This window comes from Pithys albifrons, chromosome 6 (genome assembly GCF_047495875.1).
Source record: "Pithys albifrons albifrons isolate INPA30051 chromosome 6, PitAlb_v1, whole genome shotgun sequence".
NCBI lineage: Eukaryota > Metazoa > Chordata > Aves > Passeriformes > Thamnophilidae > Pithys > Pithys albifrons.
The window spans coordinates 56,421,044-56,436,972 of record NC_092463.1 but is presented as its reverse complement, the minus strand read 5'-3'; the positions used below and the strand labels follow the sequence as shown (position 1 = coordinate 56,436,972).

Below are 15,929 nucleotides of genomic sequence, written 5' to 3'. Positions count from 1 at the left end.
CAGAGAATGTGGGGGTTAAGGAAGACAACAAGGTAAAGCAGCTCTCATATCACACATTGAATTCCTTTTTGAAGCCCAGTTTTCCTTTTAGGCAGAATTGTGCCTGAAAATGGTGAACAGCTGATGTGTGGATGACATTGCATGTTAAATTGGGAACAGATGTCATCCCTGTTGGTTTTTCTGTCACTTTGTTATAAACTGTGTGTTTTCATGGCTTGTGCTGTCGAGGCTGGGATTGCTTTGTCCAAACCCTCCTTATTTGCCAGTTTCTTTCAGTACAACATTCCTTTAGCAGTGTTGCTAAAGTCTTGGCCTGGTGAGGTTGCTTATCAATAAAAGTGTGTATCCATTTAAAATATGTATAAAATCCAAATCTAATTTAGAATTAATTTCAGATGTGAGAATTTTCTTGCTCACTGAGATGCGTTGTTGCTGCTGGGTACAGCCATGGGTGTAGACCTCACTGGTTCCTTCAGTAAATCTGTTTGATGTTCTGGTGCTCTTCACCTCGTCCCTGGTGCTGAGTGTGGTGGAGCCCTCCCTGTGTCTCTCTGCTGTCTCTGCTGGGCCACAGGCTTTGGGGCCAGTAGTAGTGGCAAGGAGTTGGGTGCTGCTCCTTTTTCCTGCTGTGATAGCCAAGATTCTGCCTTAGGTGGGAGAAGTTGCTCAATCCACTGAGCTTTTTACAGGCAGATTTCACACAGTGAGTCCTAACACGGAGGGGGAGTTGGAAATCATCTGCCTCTTGCTTTTTTAGGCTTCCAATGTCAAATAGCTGTTTTATCATCATGTTCTCTTTAGGAATTATGAAGTTAAATCTTGTAGGATAGTCACCGGGTATCTGTTGTTTATGGTTCTATAGATAGGAATATCATCAGCTTCCTGTGACTATTTTTTTCCCCTTTTTCCTTTTTACTTGCTCGTTAAAAAAAGCTTCAATCCTGACCTACTATGTTAATGTTGAGACTGTATTGCCACGGATGTTTCTTAGCTGTGTTTTAATCAGTGTCAGTTTGTAACATTTCAGTGAGGATAATTTATAAAGTAACTTTATGTGGCTGAATTGTCACTGATGTCTGCACTAGTTTGCAACAAACTCACTTGACAGGTATGGATTTCCATGATTTGTGGTGTTTGCATTATGAGCATGTGTTCTTTGAACTGCATTTCTTAATTAGGATGTAATGTCACTGTGCTTGCATTCCCAGTGAATCTGACTTGTAAGTTCCTTTTTGTTGTTGCTGCTTTTGTGCTTTGATGACTAGAGGCAGCCAACAGCAGACTGTCACCCCTTAGAGAAAGGCTGAATATTTAATCTGAGTCTTGGAGTTTCTCTCTCACAACTCCTGCCAGGTTTTGTCCTCACTGGTTACTTGTCTGTTGGCACTTTCTGATTATCCCAGTTCACCTTTACAGAGTATTTTGCTGATGGGGCAGGTTAGAGCAGACAGGCTTCTGAAACCTGCCCTACTTTGGAAAATGCTTCTGTCCAAAGCTTAAAGCTGAGCAGACACCTGAAGTATTATGTGTTAGTTATTTGAATGTTGTCTTCAGTACTGACAGCTGGAACAATCAGTTCTTTGTTCTACCTGATGAGCTGGTGGCCAGAAGAAATTTGGGGTCTTTTAATTATCTTTCTTAGTAAGACTCTGGAGCTTTGCAGGCCACGAGTATTCTCAACAAATATAGTTTGGCTGACTGGCTGGAAATGCATTCATTCTGGTTGAGATTAGCTTTGCTTCTTTCCTGAAAGATTTCAAAAGAGCCTTTTCCAACCCCCTCCAACCTGCAGTACCTTGAAAAATACAAGTCCTGCATCTCTCAAAAGTGTGTGTTGACTGCTGTCCAGCACCTGATGTTGTCTAAATCTTGATTAATCTGCTGTGCATCTTTTGTGCATTGTATTTTGTCATGGCATAGAACCGAATGTGCTTTAGGCATTATTTAAAATACTCTGTTAAGAATCTGTCACAAGTTAGTGTAGGGTACATCCTTTCATGAGGTCTTCAAGGATTGGTGTAAACACGTTAATTACTGTATTTTTCAATACCTGAGGTGGCTCTACCACATCGATTTCCAGCTTTTCAAACCCACAGGGTATCTGTCTGTACAATTCCCATGTATTTCAGTAGCCTCCAACTTTCATAAGTTAGTGATGATTCTGGCTTCAGGTTAATGTTAGCAAATCTGAAGTGTTCTAGCTGTCCATATTGAAAGCTTTGAAAATTCAAGTCTGTTCCCTGATTTCCTGTTACTCGTGATAATTCTGTGGAGTATTAGTGTCCTAGTTACAGGGGCTGGGACCAGTTTATCACTATGTGGGTATAACTAAAACTGGGTGTTCTACACCTTGTATGTAATTTCCGATGGACTGTTAACAATGGATCCTTTGCAGCAGCTGCCCAGGGCACACCTGACCCCTCAGGCCACACGCTGGGAGTTAAAGAACCCCTGTGAGACAGGGGAGTGTTTCTGTCTTCACACCAGTGACTCAGCTGTGACAGCTCCCTCTGGGGAGGCACCAGCACCTTCACACCCAGCCTGAGGGGTCATGTCTGCTCATGGGCCATTGGGGACTGGCACAATGGGCAGCTGCAATGACCTAGACCATCAAAGATTCCCAAAATATCCCATGACTCAGAGTTAAATCACCCATTGTGAAACTCCCTGCCCTTGGGGAGGTACTGGGCATTCCTACCTGCACCTAAGGATATACAATTCACGGGTTTTGGGACTTCTGGTACCATTTGTCAGATCCAGACAGAGACCAGAACCTCAACAGGACTGAGACTGCTGCTCTGGACAAGCCTGCGACCAAGAGATTTCTTTTCCTTTTACTTTGCACTGAGGGGGTGCTCAGCACAGGGGCCAATGGACACCACTCTGTTTGTGCCCCGGGGTGCTGGGTTATACATCTGGGTTTTATGGGTTAAAACCAATTTTTCTCTGTATCATTGCATTTATCGTAATCTTTCTGATAAATTGTAACTCTGACTTGTAGTCTGTCTTGTGTTCATTTCTCCTGCCAATTTACCTTTAAACCAGCACAATTAGCTTTTCTGCAGAAGGGTATGAAATCATTCCTTGCCCCTGGAGAATTGCTTATCAGCTAACTAGAATGGCAATCACTGGGGCCTACATGTCAGTGTTGTGTGATCCATTGAGGATATTTGGATTTCATTCTGTATTTCATGTGCTCCCATTGCCTTTTTGCCTTTACTAACATTTCAGATGCAGTTCCTTGATTTCATGAAAGGTGTTGAATCGTAGTTGGGGCCTTGTGCTCTTGGCAGTTTTTGTTTTTTGATTTTTTACACACAAGGTCAGAATGTTCCTCAAAACATGCTTTGGAAGAAAATTACACCACAGCTGAAACATTCTTTTCTATTGCAGAAAAACATGGTTTTGCAGAATTGTTTAAAAATTAATCAATGACTAGTTAGTTACTGTACATAATTTATGTAGCATTTGCTCATTAACAAAAAGTCTTTTCAATAAAGTAAAACAAAAGAATTCCTTATTTATAGTCTAGAGGTGTGTTGAAAGTTGAAATAAAATGGATGAACACATTTGTTTACAATCCACACAAAAATGCTATCAGCAGTGATCAAGGAGAATAATTGGCTGTGTTGCAGCAGATTGTTTTTTAGAGAAATGCTCATTGCTGAGATCCTGTGGAGTGGAGGATGGAGGGAATACTGTCTCTTGTTCATAGTGTGGCATGCTTGGACACTTGAATTATGTTCTTTTCAGAGCTGTGCTCTGGTTCTGAGTTGTATGCCAGTCTGGTACTCCATCAGTGACACTGCTGGGGTTCACTGGATGCCTTAAGCTGGGAAAAGGGAATGCTGTTTGTTGTTCATGAGTAGCAGTTCCATTTGTTTGTTTCTGTCCTTCTGTATCATCTATTGTTTGTAATGGCTTAGGCGTGTAGCTGCATAGCAAAGCAGATTGAGAGCTGATCCTACTTAAAACAGGCTTTTTCTCGGAAGTGTGTGTGGACCTGTGTGCTCCTGTGGCATTTTTGCTCTAAGAGAGATGGGGAGAAGGCAGAAAGCATGAGACAATTTAAGGAAATTACTTTAAATTGACCTTTCAGCTACAGTTCTCATAAAAACAGCTGCTTTTACACATCTTACCAGTACAAAAACTAAATTCAAATATTCGTGTCTGTGAATAGAATAAAAACTGGGTGCTGGGTCCCAGCCTGTTTTTGGTAATGCACCTACTTTGTTCCATACCTGAGAGGGTGAAGTGTCTTTTAGATGGTTTTAAAGGGAGGAGAGAGTTTGTGGAAAGGAACAAAAGCTCGTGGTGCTGAATAATCTGCCGCTGTGGTGCTTTGGCAGGCACAGGAGCCCGACCCCTGCGGTGGGCAGAGCTGGGTGTGAGGGCACAGTGCCAGCTGTGGGATCCACTGGGATGTGTCTGGTGGCTCTTTGTTCCTCACAGTGTCCTTGCCACGAGTAGCCAGAGTTGCTGCGTATCCTGCTCGAGTGACTCAACCCAACGAACACAATTTGTTTCAAAATGGGATAAAAGGTGTCTCTATTTCTGTGTTGTTGTGTACATCATGCTGCACTTAAGTTGGAATGATTGCTCCTGGAGTAACTCACAATTAGATTTATAAACCAGCCTTCCTTCCCTTTGTCTCCTTAATTATACTTTTTCTGTTCTGACATAGGCTGTAGGCTCCTCCTTGTTAAGCTGCTGATAAATGTGTGTAGATCTATAACCTCTGTGTAGTGTCGTCACACACTGACTGTGTGATAACCTGAATTTCCAGGTAATAACACCATGAAATGCTTACCGGGGCTTTTTGGCTTTTTTTTTCTTTGCATGACAAAGTTGAGTATTTCCTGTAATTTTAAATAAAATGTTTTTTTTTCCTTTTCCTGACTTTATATGGACACCTGACCATACCAGTCTTCCAATCGAAGCGTGTTTAATTATAGAAACTGTAACAGGAAAAAGACCCAACCCGGCTGTGGAGATTGTATACTTTGTATAAAATCTGTTTTGTTGCTTAGACCTGAACAAGAAGGAAAAACTATGCAACCAACATTTTCAAGAAGTTTGTTCTCTACCATTCCCCTGTAATTAAAACTTCTGGGTCTAGGTGTAGCTAGGAGAATCCAAATTTGCCAGAGGAGCTGTTCTGTTTTCTATAACTAAAGGGACAGTTTATTTGAGAAGGAACTTTGTTTTAAAGAAGTCTCCAATTCTTTTGGGACTTGCTTCCACACAGGACAAGTTTCCTCAAATGTAATGGAAATACACTGAAGGTGGGGCAAGGTGGAGATAACAATGTTTCTAAAATATTTAGCTTAAAATTTTAAATAATCATTAAGCTTACCTTTCCGTTACTTAGCAGGTTTATCTGTTTGTAATTTGATTTATTCCAGTTGCTGTACAATCATCAGCTGCTCACTTGTGACTACTTTCTCGTTTTGTAGCCAGGTCATTCTGAATTGTACAGCTCTCTTGACACAAGTGTCACTTATAGATACGACGTGAACACCACTCTTTTGAGACTGACTGTCACATGGTGGTTTGATCTGTGAATTTTAGTGGGAGCTGGACATAATATTGGATCCCAGTCAAGGAAAAGTAGCTTATTATTATCTGTTTTTATTAAATTATTGCAACCTTTCTGCAGGAATCAGTGAAACTGAACCATACTGAGTATTTCTAAGGATTACTGTAAATTCCATTTTGTAGTGAGGATTGAGACATAACTGTTCATTATTTTTTCCTCTTGGTCAGCCATTCAAATTGCAAAACTTTTGGTCTCTTTTGTACAGTTGGGATCTTGCTTTGAATTAACTTTATACATTTGACAAAAATTATTATATGTTTGCGTTGTGTTTTATAACCAGTGACTTTTGTACTTGGACACAGTGAAATTAATTGCTGCAAAATTAAGTTGCCTGTCAACATTTGTAGAACTTTGTCTTATAACAAAATGATCTTTTTAGTTCCAGTATCAGCAAAATGTGTAAAATATTAATGTCATGCAATTTACAAGTTGTGCTGCAGTATTTCCTGTTTTCTGTAATCTGCATTTAAAAAAATCAAAGCCTAACAACACTTAATTCTGCATGTCTTACCTTTTTCTCCTGTGTGGCATTACCTAAAGGTCAACACTGCTCTCTTAATGTAGGTTGTGAGTGCTGCATGTGTGCTTTTCAGAGCAGTAGTGTGAGGAAGCTGGCAGTGGAATGGCAGGACGGCCTCATCCTTATGACAGTAACTCCAGTGATCCAGAGAATTGGGATCGGAAATTGCATAATAGACCTCGTAAACTTTGTAAACATTCAAGGTAGGTGTTATGTACCATCTATTGCATCTCAAAAACTACAGTGAAATCCATCCTAAAGGCTACTGTATCTGGTTGTGGCAAGTCCTGTCATAAATTTTGTAATTCTTCCTAAAAGGACCATTTCTTAATTCATTTAAAATACATTTTTTAACATAACTGATTTGTCAGCTTCCTTAATCTGTGCTTAGATTTGTTTTGCCATGAGTTGCATTCTAGTCTTTTTTTTAAAGCTAAATGTCTTGTGTGCATATCAAGACACCAGTTGAGTTACTAAATAAATGAATTTTTTGGGGTGCTTGCTGGGAGTTACTTCCTGTTCACCACTTTTTGGTGCTGGTACTCTCTGTTGAATAGCATAATATGTGCAATTTGTCCATGGTGAGAACAGTTGCCTGCATGCAAGTGTTGCTCTCTGTAGCACTTTCTTTGTAAAGCTGTGTCAGATCTTGCTTTTGCCTGCATTCCTCACAGTGGCTTTTAAATGCTTCACGATTTGACAAAATTATGAAATTAATTAGTGTTTTTCCAGCATGCAGTGTTCAAAAAAGCGATTAGTCACCTTGCAAATGTATGTGAAGAAGCATATTGCTGGAAATGTATTTCAGCATTCAAATAAGTGTGTGTCTTCCAAGTACTTTGCCCTTTTAGAAGTGCTAAATATAACTGAAACATCTCTGTTAGCGAGCTAAAATTGTGAGTGATTTAAACTTTCCCACTTGGAAGATGATGGGAAAAGAGCTAAAGAGCACATTCAATAACACCAACTTATTTCACATTTTTACTGCAGATAAACCAGATTCTAATGTTGCCCAAAGTATTCCATGGGCAATTAATATTGTGGGCTATTTTTCTGTCATTAAATCTTGGATAATTGTCAGAAATCCAAGAGGACAGGAAAAAAGAACGCACCAATAATTAAAAGGCTGACAGGGAGACCCATGTAATTAGAGGCCTGTGATGTGAATAATGAAGTGATTAGCAGAGCCAAGGAGTGTGGCTGGTGCTGCTGGTCAGTGCAGGCCTGTGGAACGTGGCTTTGTACAGCTGATGTTTTCCATGAGGGGAGGAGTCTGGAAGGTGGGGTATCCGTGCTCTTTATTTAGGATGTGGCACAGCATCAGCAGTGCCCAGTGTCAGTACAAGGGGGCACTGCATGCGACTGGGGGGCTGGTTGGTGGGGGATTCACTGCTGAGCCCAGTTCATGCATTATTCCAGCCATCTCCATTCCCAGGCTGCCTCCTGTGACTGGTGATCTGGAATAAAACCCCAAATTGATACTGGTACGGATGACCCATGACATGGAGTTTAAAGTAATGAAAAGGACTTGTTATATTAGCGTGTGATCCGAGTGGCTTGATAAACTCTGTGCAAATAGCTGTGTGTTCTTCATAGGACTGAGCAGTGTTTGACAGTCAGGAGCCAAGGACCTGGGCCAGTGTGGTGGTTTTAGTTGGGCCTCAAATTGGCAGGCTCGAGTCTGCATGGATTGGGAGAGACAGGTATTGCCTGACTAAGTAATCAGAGAGATATTTCATACCAGGTAACACAAACCTGGGATATGAGTGCAGGAGTGGGAGGTGTTTGGTCAGTTCCATCACGGCTGAAGTAGAGACAGAAGGTACTGCAGCTGTTCTGCTGTGCTGGGCCCTGCTCCTGCTGTGGCTACTTGCATTTTGTTTAAATTCAGGGAAGTAGAAACATTTTGTTGTTATACTTTCTTGCTGGGTGTCTTTTAAGGTGCTTATAGATCTAGAGTGATAGAATGTCTTTTCGATGGAGAGTGGGAAGTTATTTCTTGTTATTTCTAACTTGTGTAAGTGTCTGTTATATTGTACTTTTAATTTTTTCTGTATAAATATATATAGTTAGTTTAAGCATAAACATAGTTTGAAGGTGGGTTTTTTTTCCTTTCCTCCCTTTCCTCGGTGGGGAGAAAGGGAAGCTCTGAAATCTGTTTTGGGCAGTTGGCAGTTTGCCAGCTCAACCCAGGACAGCCAGGACTGTCACCTGTGCCAGCCCCTGCTCCTCGGTCCTGTTGGCACCGGAAGGGGCACGACATACTGTGGTCAAAAGGGCTGATACAGCAGCTGTTGGGTGTATAGTGGACTTACTGGATGTCTGGTGTCAACAGCTCAGAATTCCTTCTAATAAAAATCTTCCCTGAAGTTATAGAAGTTACTCCATGCCTTTTGAGGCAGGGAAAACCCAGAGGTTTAACAGTGACAGCTTGATCAGTCACTCAGGATCGTTGCAGAAACGGCGTTATGGGGATGAACTGTAGTCAGCAGGCAAGTCTGTAATAAATTGAAATAGCTGGGAGCTGGAGCTGGGTGAATCCAGTCCAGAGAAACAGGGCATGTGTCTTACCATGTGTGCTCTTGTGTGGATTATCTGTTTCAGGGTAATGTTTAAATAAAAGGCCGTGCAGTTTTCTGAAAAGATTATTTGATGCAGATGGGAGTTCACTCAAGGAGCTCCACAGCCTGTGCCTTTCAGAAAGGTCGATCATTTCATATGATCTGATTTCAAGGTTCACACATCAGAAGGTATGAAATCTCTGCCCCAAAAATAATGGCAGCTAAGTTGGGCATATTTCTGGCAAAACATGATTTGTTTCCAATAAAATGCTGAACAGTGAGCATTTTATGGAAGCTTTTAATGTGCATGGCAGGAAAATAGTGTTCAACCTAATATGGGATCATTTTCATTTTTTTCCCCAAATAAAATATGCCCATTTTGAAATCTCTGAGAATGATAATCCAAATAATAGTTTGACATTGTAATACAATAGGGGATAAATTAAGGATAAATATTTTGTTACCTTATTTATTCCTTTGAGATACTTGATTACTCCAGTGAATCCAATTATTGGAAAATAGTGTACTTTATTCAAAAGCCTCAGTGAAATAATTGGATTTTGTGTGGCTGAATATAGACATATTACTATTGATTCTGAATTAATTGACACTTTTTCTCCAGTCCAGTCAAAGTCTGTGTGAAAAATGCAGTGTCAGGGGAAATGTGTATTTGGAGGCATAAGTTGTAATAATATAACTTAAAAAGGTTTGAGTACTGTTGTCTTATATTTTGAAAGTGAAAGACAAATACCTTGTTATGAGGTGAAAATACTTTTGGTTTGGAATATGTAATGGTGAAATAAGAACTTCATAATGAATCTCAACAAGGGAATAATATTTAAGAAGAAAGCTGAGCTTGTCACTTGGTGCTTTGGAGTTTTTAATCCTCCAGCCTTATCCTTCTTAAAATAGCTTAGATAACTTTCTAGACCTAAAAAAGCGCATCAGCCGGGGCTGTGAGCTGTCCTGCAGTGTGTGAAGCTTGTGTGGAGTAAGGAAAGCCATGGGATTTGTCTCTTCACTGTGCCATCTGTTTGAGGCCAAGGATGTGGCACAGCTGTCCAAAGGGTGTGTGTATTGAGCACTTACACAGGTTACCAGTATATCCTGTTCTTTCTAGTCGGGTCACTGTCCAAGTTTTGAAACCTGCCAAGCTGAACTGTTGTTTTCTCTCCTTTTTCTTACTTGTTCTGAGATTGACAATGTAATGGAAAGCTTGGAAGGGAGAGATGCGGAAAATAAGGACTAAAAATATAAAGCAGATGATCCCTGGTATCTAAAGAGCCTGACAGAATGAATTCATGTGGTGCTAAAGATGACTAACTAATGATACAGTCTTGTTTGTCTAAACCATTACAAAAAAAAAATTTAAGATGCTTTTTATTTAAGTGCCTGAATAAGAAGGAAGCAAATGTTGTGGAACAGTATGTTGACTAAATGGTGGTGAAGGTTGAATAAATGATCTCTGAATTCATATTTTCATTATTAGATATTGCTGTTCTGTGTTCTCTATTTAATTTTTCATCCGTTATGAGCTTCCCACGTGTAATTTCTCTGTAATGCTGCAGAGCTGTTGGGGGACTGTAGTTCTCTTGTACTAAGTGCTCTTACTGGAGTTGTGTTGGAAAACCTTTGGCTTTAATTTGCCTCTTCTTTCAGATTTGTCCTGGATTTTATTTTCTGAATCTGCTTCTGTTCTAGTCCCTTTTGATAGTTTCTTATTTGTTCTTTCTGCTTAGATAGTATTAGATCCAAAGTCTTGCCTGCACTACTGCATTTATGAACAAAACGTGGCTGTGCTGCGATTCCATTGCCATGACTCTTGAGTCTGAAAATCTTCAATTTCTTTTTAAATCATATCCATAGATGTGAACTTATTGTGCAGATGCTAAATGCTGAGATTTTTTTCCCCCCTAATATTAGTTTTGCATGCTGGGTGGATGCATTCATGGGTTGTCAATGGAAATGCCACTTGTTTCAGCATTTTGTAAGTACATGAAGCATTCCCAGAAGGACCCTTTTCTTGTCTCTGGAATGATAGAATCATAGAATCGATTGGGTTGGAAAAGACCTCTGAGATCATCAAGTCCAACCCTTAGTCCAACTCCAGTCCCTTTACCAGATCATGGCACTCAGTGACACTGCCAATCTCAGTTTAAAAACCTCCAGGGATGGTGAATCCACCCCCTCTCTGGGCAGCCCATTCCAATGCCTGATTACTCTCTCTGGAAAGAATTTTTTTCTGCTCTCCAACTTCAATTTCCTCTGGCAGAGCTTGAGCCCGTGCCCCCTTGTCCTATTGCTGAGTGCCTGGGAGGAGAGACCAACCCCCACCTGGCCAGAACTTCCCTTCAGGTAGTTCTAGACAGTGCTGAGGTCACCTCTGAGCCTCCTCTTCTCCAGGCTAAACACCTCCAGCTCCCTCAGCCTCTCCCCATAAGGCTTGTGCTACCACGATGTACAATCTTTTCCATTGTGGAACAGGTTTTGTTTCTCTTCCTGTGAGCTGGATTTCTGCAGTTGAACATTGTACAGCATATGGGGCAGGCCTATACAATGTATGACATCAAAATAATGGGGCCTGCCTTTGCCATGGGCTCGGGCCAGACTCTGAATTACTGTGCATCACCTGCTGAAAGGTAACCCCAAATATGCCTTATTTGCAGTGTGGGACGGGCAGATCAGTCTCCTCATCTGGGCTTCACGGGCATGAGGATGTAAAGCCCTCAGAAGAAACTGAACTGTTCTTGGAATGTAGAAAAATGGGCTGCACGCAGGGATAACTTTCAAAAACCTCAGTGTATTAATCTTTTTGAGGTACCTAAGATATAGTGAGTGATCTTAAATGGTTGTGGGGGTGGGTTGGTTTTTTTCCTTTCTGGCATCCTTCATTTCTGAAATGACAGCTTATGCACATTGCTGAGAAGGAAAACTTAGTGACTCCAGGTGTGAAAGCACACCCTAAATCCTCCTGAACCTCTCCAGCACACAAATGGCCTTTTCCAAATATGATCAGATATTATTTGTGGTGGACTTTGGCATCATGCAAAACTTGATTGGACTCTCCTATTTAATTAGGACACGAAGCAATTATGTGTGGTGAAGTGATTATACTGAAAAGTAGAATTTTTATGAACAACTCTTCTCTTTGTACCTTTTATCTCTAGGAGTAAAAACTATAAAGTCTTCATACAGGTTGAGTAAGTGTTTGGAATTTGAACTTCTGAAGCAGGTTTTTAATAAATGGAGGTACTTTCCAGCTCTAAGGAGGATAAAATGCTTCTAAGTCTCCTAAAGTTTGATTTTTACCTAACACCCATTCTGAATATGCAGGAATTGGTATATAAATAAAATAACCAGCATTCTTTTATGAAGGGTTTGGGTAGCTTGGCAGAAGTCATAAGGTTGTGAATGTGTTCACTTCTAAAGGTTAAGTCCTTGCTGCTTTAAGAAATCCCTTTGGCAAATGAACACCAGTCATGGGACATTTTTGTTGTTTCCTTCTTGAAATGGAACTGGATTACTAAGAAGTATATTACTCATGGTTGAGAGAACACACTGAAAACTAAAATTATGTGAATATTAAAGAATTTTGAGGGAGGAAAGTGTTGACAGAATTTCTGTGTTGAACTGAGGGAAGATCCTGTAGTGCTCTCCAGATTAGGCAGTGAGAATTCTTTCTGAGGGTTTCCTTACTGGACATGGAGCCTCTGGTTAAGTGTCTGCTGGACTGTGCTGCAAGATTTTGATGGATGCGTGTCCTGGCCTGAGGGGTGGTTTTATGGGTCAGGAACAAATCTATCCATGGCATGTTCTTCTACCTGACACAGGAGTAAAGGAGGACAAAGCATCCTAATTCTGCTGTGGAGAAGAGACCCTGTACAGGGAACCAGGGCTGAGAGAACCTGCGTGCACTTGCACTTTTTCTTGCTGCTGCAGGACTCTTCTATTAGAGGCAAAAAAAATGCATGAGAGAGGTTTTTCCAGCATGTTTTCCATAGAGCTTATTATAGCCATGTCTTCTGTGGCTTATTTTGAAGGGAAGAAAAAGCTTACAAGGCTGATAGTTGTTCTTTCCCTGGGGCATGGGAAAGGTGGTTGTGTGAACCCTCAGAAGACCCTAAAACAGTAGAAAATTCACTGGCTCAGGTAATTGAAATTGTATGAGCAGAAATTTTCTGCCCATGTCTGAAGAGCTGACTCTTCAGTCTACAAAGTTGATGTTCTCCTGCCTTTCTAATCACAAGTGTCATGTTTTCCTTACCGGCTTCCCTCTATAACAGCAGTCATTTGCTGAACTATCCCCCTTATTTCTTCAGCTTTCATCATATTTTAACTGTGACATCTTGATTTTTATTTGTTGTAAGACTTTTAAATTATTCCTGCAGTGTACTGTGGCTCCTTAAAACAACCTACAGGCATTCCAAAAAGAATAATTTAAATAAAGCTGTTGCATAGTGCTTATTTATCCTTCCCCAAAGAAAAAATCTTTGAAAAATTTTACCCTGACTTGCGTATTAATTTTTCTGTGTTGCTTTTTGTGCACAGTGGCCTCAGCTTGCCAAGAATTTGATGATCTGTTGATGTGAAGATGCAATTCAGGGGCTGGTGAACTGGTTTCTGTTCAGTAAACATACTGATTAGTGTAATTATATATTAATAATAATTAGGGTATCACGAAGAGTAGTACTTTTTTCCTTTCTCAGGCTTGCTGGAAAAGGGATGCTTGTAGTTAAAAAATTGAGGTTGTGCAGTCTTGCTCTCAGAAGGTTATTGCTGTACCTTCTTGTGAACTCCGTGAAAGGTGAATTCACTTTAAATATTAATCCAGGCAGACTTTACAGGAACAAATTACCCGTCCCCTGAAACTCGCATGGGTTTGTCTGTCTGGAGCGATCACGAACACAAGCAGCGATGTGACAGGAGGAAGGCAGGGATAGATAACCCTTTCGGGTGCGGTGTGTGTGTGTGTGTGCCGGAGCCCGGCGAGCGGCAGGACCAGAAATAGCTCCGCAGATGGTCCCTGGCGCGGCACCCGCAGCTCCCGCGCTTCCCACCCTGCTGTCAGCGCCGGTGCCCAATGGCTGCGCATGGATGGATGGATGGATGGGGACGGCGAGCCGGGATTCAGCACGGGAGGCTGCGGGGTCAGACGTCAGCGGTGCACTACGCATGGCTGAGTCAGTGACTGGGAGAAACTGAATCGAATTAATATCTGGAGGGGTTGGCGTCTCCGAGCACTTAATGGACTGTGCAGCTACAGTCTCTTATCCGGGCGGGGAGGATGATGGAGGAAAAAGTAAGGCTTGCTGATGGTGCAGTGGACTACTGAAGAAATGATGGAAACGCCAAATATGCTGAACTTAACTAGTAATGCCAAAGGATGCTGATCTGGCTTTCAAAGCTGCCTTATTGGAAGGAACAGAATTCCTTTGTGCTCTGATTCCAAAATTATTTCCATGCTTTTGTGTTTCTTCCCTGATAGACACAAGAGGAAGGTGCGTATTTTTAAGAGGAATTATCTGTGGGCATTATTCAGGAGAAGAATGAGGAGAAGGAGACGTGCTGTCCTTTGTGTGCACAGGTCAATTGAAATGTCGTGTGCTGACAAAGAACAGACTTCAGGGGGAGGAAGAGGGGCATGAGCCTTGTCGTTGTGCAAGTCCTGGCAGGATGGGAAGAACAGATTCATTCTAAAGCCTTAGAGCAAAGTATCTGCCTCTGAGTGTGTAGATAAAGCTCTATATCCTGATTCTACAAGTGTCGATTATGTGAATCATCCTAGGAAAGGATGGGATGTAAGTTTATGTTTTAAGAAGAGTTAATCTAAGTTTTGGAAGATGGGGGGGGGGAAGGGTGAAAAACTTGCTTAATATTCCACTATTTAAATCCATTTATTTATGGCTTCATATTGGTTTTGGGGGTAATAATGATATTGGTTTAGCACCATATTTTGTGTAGAATAGCTGGTTTTACAGAACAAGTATGTTTATTGGCAGTATTCAGTAGGATGCACATGGAGTTTTTGTATTGAAATACATGCTAATTGTTTTGGCAGTGGAATTAATTCAGTTTAATGACTTCTTTTAATAATTAGTAATATATTCAGAGCAATATGTTGTTTTTCATAAAGACAAACTGAAGCTCTCTTTCCACAGATGACTCCAAAGCACTGAGGAGCATTTACATTTTTTAAAAAACAGCCCTTTCCTTACTACAAAATTTGGAAGCATTACCAGTATGACAAGCGTTCCATTTTGATGTTACCTTTTTTTCCTGCTTCACATTATATTAAATAGATTTGCTTAAATAAAACCTTGAGCTTATCTGGTTTTCTTCATGAGGCGACTGCTTTTAAAGAAAATGCCTCATCCCTTTACAGAGGCAGAGCTTCCATGAGCCCTGTCTGAGGGGGAAAGTGAATTCTGTCACTGACTTGAAGTTCTTGAATGGGTGCAGTGCTCATGTTCCAATGCTTCTTTGGAGCCAAGAAAAACAGTGTGTTGAATTTGTAGAGATTGCCTGAATATACAAATATTCATGAGGTTGTCTGGTTGTTTTGGTTGGGGTTTGGGTTATGTTTTGTTTTGTTTTTCCCTGTAGGAGGGTAATTAATGAAGCAATACCCTTCCCTTTATATTGGGTAGGAGGTGCTTTTTCCAGCTTTAATGAATGAAGAAATGAGGATTTTGGTTTGTTTTGGCTTTTTCTCACCTATGCTTTTCAATTAAGTGTCATTAAACATGGAGGAGAAAATTTTGCTTATAGGCTGGGCTGGTGCTGTGCCCCAGTCACTGCCTGTGGCTCACCCAGCTGAGTGTGCAGCTGGGGGTCATGGGCTGGAGAGCTGATTGAAAGTTTACTTTGCAGATACTTCTTTTCATGACGAGATAGAGATCTGAACCTCTATGACTATGTTAGAGACTTGAAGTGTAAGTGCTTTAGGTGTTGTGGGCTGAAATTCCATGTTACTACAGTGTAGCACCAGGTACCGCATGAGACCCGCGGTTTGCAGGCACAGTTAATTATCAGTGTTTCACTACTGTTTGAGAAGTCCTCGTGCTGTGTCTGGTCTGCATAGTGCTTCTGTCAACAAGTTATTCTGTTCAAAAAACCAAGATTATTTGATAGTGATGTTGTCTTTGTTTTTTTTAAACACTCACAACTAATTATAAAGCCCATTTACAGGAAAATAGAAGTCCCAGATGGTCTTTCATATGTACTGACCACAGATGCAGCTCCTTTTTCA

At 41.0% G+C, this 15,929-nt stretch overlaps 1 protein-coding gene across 6 annotated transcripts in view; it reads left to right on the top strand.

The window, feature by feature from the left end:
• The window catches only part of BTBD10 (BTB domain containing 10), a 30,662-nt gene that overhangs the window by 1,613 nt on the left and 13,120 nt on the right, over positions 1 to 15,929 (top strand). For 2 of the 6 annotated variants that reach the window (XM_071559013.1, XM_071559012.1), the window contains one exon: positions 6,164 to 6,322. The exons of 2 other annotated variants lie outside the window; for them this stretch is intronic. In XM_071559013.1, coding sequence (XP_071415114.1) covers positions 6,222 to 6,322 — 101 coding nt within the window. In that variant the 5' untranslated portion in view covers positions 6,164 to 6,221. Of the gene's footprint in view, positions 1 to 6,163; positions 6,323 to 13,921; positions 14,179 to 15,929 lie in introns of those variants that run through there. 2 more of the 6 variants (XM_071559014.1, XM_071559017.1) reach the window with 2 other exon arrangements.